General features: G+C 48.7%; 1 protein-coding gene across 1 annotated transcript in view; it reads right to left on the bottom strand.

The window, feature by feature from the left end:
* Positions 1 to 5,519, bottom strand: part of CASQ2 (calsequestrin 2) — a 52,967-nt gene that overhangs the window by 3,214 nt on the left and 44,234 nt on the right. The window contains exons 9-10 of the mRNA XM_023534921.1: positions 1,526 to 1,742; positions 157 to 271 (exon numbers count right to left, since the gene is read on the bottom strand). Coding sequence (XP_023390689.1) covers positions 157 to 271; positions 1,526 to 1,742 — 332 coding nt within the window. The remainder of the gene's footprint in view (positions 1 to 156; positions 272 to 1,525; positions 1,743 to 5,519) is intronic.

Raw genomic sequence — 5,519 nt, 5'->3', positions numbered from 1 at the left:
TGTAATATAAAAGCTTCCACAGCTGTAAGGAAGACCATTACGGACATGGTCCAAAGTCGATTCCCAAATGACATGGGGCTTTTTTATAGTTTATGGGTGGTAGAGGAGCCATTTCCCTCCACCTTTCTTTCGATGTCCTATTTAAAAACCCCTTACCTGGTGCCACTTTGCGACATGAGCGGGTTGCTCGGGGAGTGACGTGCCATAGGCCGGCATACAAGTGAAAGGAGTTTCTTCATTGGCCAGGTTTGGGTCCCACATGGACTCATCCCTGGCCGGAGAAGCACTAAAGGAGTCAGAGGCCACGGGGCTAAGGAAATGGAGGTGGGCAGGGGGAGGAAGTCTCCCCAGCAAATACTGGCCCATGGGGACTGGGGATAGTCAGGACCCAGAAATTAGACTGGTCCGCAGTCTTCTCTTTTGCAAAAGGCACGTGGCACTGCAGGTCAGGAGAACTGCAGACCATCTGGAAGCTCGCGTAACAAAACAGTCCAGATAAACTAGAAATATAACCAGGCGGAGACTAACTAAACAAAGCTATAGTATATAGGGTCTTACAAAGCCATGACCTTATTATGTTACCCAGAATTATGACATTGACCTCAGGTGTCATGGAAGTCAACCTTTGACTCACTCATCTTTGTATGTAGGATTGGGTTTCAGGACCCTTGCAATCACTAAAATTTTACCCTCAATTTTGCAACAAATGATGATTCCTGGAAGAAAGATAGAGTTATCATTTATAACCTAATGGTAGACTTGCAGCAGTTACCAGGAGTTAGCTCAACCTGAAGTCTCTTGACTAATAGACAAAGCATCACACAGACCCGGGCTGGACTGTCACGTCAACCACTTACAGTTTTAGCCTCTCCAGCTGTCATTCTTTTCACCTGGAACACCGGGATTCTAACAGTCCCTACTTTCTCAGGGTCGTTGAGAGGATTAGACGAGGTGACGCATGTAAAGAACTTATAGTTCCAGGCACAAAGTATATTAGCTACATGTATTATCATTATCACGAAGTTCGTGTATTGTCCAAATTCTTTTTATTCACTTTAAAACTAAGCATAATCAAGGCCTTTTGGCCATTGGCCGCTGACACTAGCTAGAGTTTGGACTTGAAACTCTTACACATTCCAGTCCAGTGCTAGACGTTCTGCTAGGATGTGGGAGAACACACGAAGAAGACAGGTGGGGTCTCTGGCCTCTAAAAGGTTGCTCCTTCTCGCCATGATGTTCTTAACTCAATGCAAAATGTTCACGTCTGATTTTCATTGCTTAGTAACTCAGGCTGCCTCAGAACGATGGTCCCCACCCAGAAAATGAAAGGGGTCGTAGCAAGGGGTAGCAGTGGAATGAGGCACAGCTCTGGAGCTGCTGGCAGAAGAATTTCACCCAGCTCACTTGCGTGGGCCCTGGAAAGAGACTTCTGGTCTCCAGGGAGCGAAAACAATGGAGTCAATCCACGTCAGGGTCAGCACCAAGCCCCAAGTTCAATGTTGCCCGAGTGGTCAAGATCGCCTACCCTAGATGGGGGTGGCCACTGGGTTCCTGCAAATGCCCCTCCCATTTCACAGCCTCTTTCATGCAACAGGGTCTCACACTAAACACAAACGCGAGCCCGCGAAGGTGGCCACTCACCAGAGGAAAGTCGTCCGGGTCGATCCACACGATGCTCAGGTCGGGGTTGTCTGTGTTGTCCCGGGCCACCTGCTTCAGGATCTCCAGGAACTCATAGCCATCTGAAGCAGGGTTGAAGAAGGCCGAGTTACCCCTGAGCGAACATGGCTTCTAGCATGGAGAGCAAAGAGTGTGGTTTTTCCACGAGGATTTCCTAAGCCATTCGCTGCGTACCCTCAATTATAGGATTATTCCATAATATGAGTCAGATGAGAACTCCAGCCACAAAGCAGCTTATTCAAAGGAAACAATAAAATTTTTGAATAAAGAAATTAGAAGTTCACAGGGAAGTGGCTGCTTCGTAACTGGGAGCCGAGCTCCATTTGCTAATCTGCATGTGAAAATCGACCAGCCTTGAGCCCGGGAACTTCAGTGCCACAACCGGGGAACTCCTGCCCGGTCCTCAGTGCTCTGTGCCCGCTCTTGAAACCCATCATTTGCTATCCCTCAGTGTTCCTATAACATTTGTTCCAGGGACCAAGGACATTTAGCCTGGACCCTTAATTTTCTGCAACCTGGAATTCCTAAAACCTTCATACTAAAGTGAGTTTCTGATTTATAGCTGGTTTCCTAGTTTTGAGATAGTAAATGGAGTTTCCCTCTCTCCTTGGCTGTTTCCTGGTGTGCTCTGCCCTCCCCCTATTCAGTCTGCAGTGTTCATTGACCCCAGGGGAGGGATGACTCATAAGAAAAGCAGAGACAAGCCTTACGAGCCTCAAGAATACAATTTTCTTTTTTAGTTTTAAAAGCTTAAATCTTGAAGGACTGGGAACATAAAACGTGTGCCGTAAACAAACATTTTGGAAGAATGTTTAGTACAAGAAAGCATACTCGAAACCCTCAGCCACCTCGCCCCACTCGCAGCTGGGAAGAGAGTAGATTCTGGAAAGTCCCTGAGAATAAGGGGTGTGTGTGTGTGTGTGTGTGCGCGCGCGCGCGCGCGTGAATGCAGGCCAATGCGTGCATATGTGTCCACATACAGTAATGCCATCGTTTCAGGAATCCTTGAGTGTAGGGGACCCATGCTTTATTTTAGAATGAAACACAGGAAAACAGAAAGGCCACAGAATCTCAGGGGCACTGGGGTCCGGGGTAGAAAAGTCTGTCAGGAGGCTCCGTCGAGTTGTCTGTGGTTCTGAGGAAAATGGGTGAAGCTGAGACAGGCGCAGATCCAGCCGCTGGGATGGAGGGGACCACTGGGTGACCTTCTTGGAACAACACTAGAGGCCAGAATGCATGACAGACTTCTCTGCAGATGCCACTGTGCATAGGGGATGATGATGGTGACGCTGACCAGACGTACACTTCACCCCTCTATGCCTGGGAACCAGCAAGACACTGGCCCCCTAGGGATGGTGGATGGGGGCGAGGGGACCACCGATTGTCAGACCCGGTTTCCACTATCTGGTGGTAAAACTGAGGTTCAGCTCTAGACAATAAAGTTATATTGCTCACACACCTGCATTTGCGGCCTGAAATGTGCACCATGTATACAAGCCACTCACCAACTGCTTACGAATTCAGTCTGGCAACTGTCCTTTCTTTGTAAAGGTTTTCTTTTGTGGGGCATCCCAGCCACTTTGAGCCCCTCTCCCTGGCCTCTGTGTAACAAGCCTCTCCTCTCCCAGGCTCTGTAGCCTTTGTTTGGCTACTTGGTCAACTTTCTCTGCACTTTCTCATTTTCTGATATATTCCGGGCAAAATGCATACTGTTCTCAGCAGCTCTCCTTTGAGCGGGTGTAGTCACTTTCCATGCTGTTAACTCTTAAGGTTCAGACTGGACCCCTTCAGGCCTTGCTACCTGACAAGCAGAGCTACTGCTAGCGGCGAAGAGGGTCTTCATGGCCTGCAGCCTCTTCCTGCAGAGATGAGGGTGGCCTGGGTGATCTTTCCATCTGTGACAGATCCTGAGATCGATAGGGCCATGTGCTTTAGAGATCATTATCTATCATCGTGGGGGTCGGGGTGGAGGTGGGGTTGGGGTGAAGGTGGGGTCAGGCTCTTCCTCCTGCTCCCTGCAGGTGTGGCAGAGAAGGTCAAACCCTCCAGAGTGCCACTGGCTGCTGCCTCCTGGACACTATGGATCCTGCTCCTCTGGGCAGGCTGCTGTGTCACAGGACAGGGAACATGGTGCCACCTGGGTTATCTGTGGATTTCTGTATCAGAATACACAGACCACGAGGAGGAGTTCCTCCAAAACATCTTCAGCGACTCATTTTAACAGCTGAGAAAAAAAGCATTGTAATAAAGTACTCTGCCAGTTCTCTGCAAGGTGAGAATCAAATGTGAAAGTGACCTTGACACATCAGAAATTTATTAAGAGGTCTACTACAGCCATGCCTGAACAAAGCCAATCCCGTCTGATCTCGGAAGCTAAGCAGGGTCGGGCCTGGTTAGTACTTGGATGGGAGACCACCTAAGACCAGGTGCCGTAGGCGTAAAAAAAAATTAAAGTAATAAAAATTCATAAAGAGGATGAAATCCAACAACAGAGACTCCAATTCAGGTAAAAAGTATACTCGAGGTACAAAACACTACACGAAGGGAAGGAAGAGCTAGTCGACACAGGCATTGTAGAGGACGAGACTGTGACCACGGCGAAAGCTGAACACACGACACGGTGCTGTGGCTCTCTGATGAGAAAAGCCCACAATGGCGGGATCGACAGGGAGGAGCGAGCCTACGGGAGGCCGTTCTGTTCTACATCCTAAGAGCACATTGGGGGATAAAAAGAAAAAGATTATAGGAATAAAAACGAGGTTCTGCAAGAAAACTCAAATGGGTTGGAGTTTTTACATAAATAAGAGAATTCAGAATCGCGGCTTATTGCCTATTTTTAAGAATACGAAAGGGTTTTGGGTCTACAGAGGAGCGAGGAAAGCTCAGAAAACATGCACGGAATAAATTAATAAATGAGACCGACGTTAAAGTCAGAGGGGTTTCATCCGGAACGCAGGGCAGGTGTTTGACTTTCGGGATGAAAAGTTCTAGAGCGATGGTGCCTCTGCCTCCCCGGAGGTCTTCAAGGACAGAACGGAGCCTGCTCCCCGGGAGGCAGCCCAGCATGACGCTCCACACACGGACACTTGGGGCAAACGACCTTGCTCAGGGTCCCGGTTCTGCCGTTTAGAGTGTCACTTGGTTCTTCATCCATAAAATGGGGGTGATGATAATAATAGGACCAATTTCATAGGGCGGTTGCAAGTCAAATGAGTCAGTGTCTAAGGCGCTGAGGCAGGGCCCGGCACACAACACGCTTTCGTCGTTATTCTTCTTAAATGATCTGGAATTATTCTACCCGAATAAGAGGGAGCTGGCCATTTATCTGTTCATTCAACGCAAATGCATCAAGTGCAAGGATCTGGGAACAAGGGGTGGGTTGGATACAGTCTTGGCCCAGGTGACAGAGAAGACACGCTCACAGGAAGTTAGACCAGGAGATAGTATGACATGGGACAGTTCCTTCTGGCCCCTGTTGAATCTGTGACTGAAGGCTTCAGGGGTGGCCGTGCCAGCTGGTGTGACTATGAGACTTTTGCCTCGGTATGTAGTTTAGAGCAAAGTTGAATTCCTACGTTTCAAAGTCCTTAAGCCACCCAATCTATTATGTTATGAATATTTATTGAGCACTTCCTGGGTGCTGAGTTCTTTTGCATTCAGTCTTCACATCTGGTCCTGCTGGAGGTTAGCAAGGTTTTATTGTCTCCACGTGAAAGAGGGTGGAGTCGAGACGGCAAGGAGAGCCCGTGACTTGCCCGGCATCAGGTGCCAGCGCGGGGCAGAGCTTTGCTTCTAACGCAGGTCTTTGGTCTGCTCGTCCAGAGCCGTTTCCACAATGC

The sequence above is a fragment of the Pteropus vampyrus genome, unplaced genomic scaffold, assembly GCF_000151845.1.
Source record: "Pteropus vampyrus isolate Shadow unplaced genomic scaffold, Pvam_2.0 Scaffold6, whole genome shotgun sequence".
Classification (NCBI taxonomy): Eukaryota; Metazoa; Chordata; class Mammalia; order Chiroptera; family Pteropodidae; genus Pteropus; species Pteropus vampyrus.
This window is presented reverse-complemented; position numbering and strand designations above follow the sequence as displayed.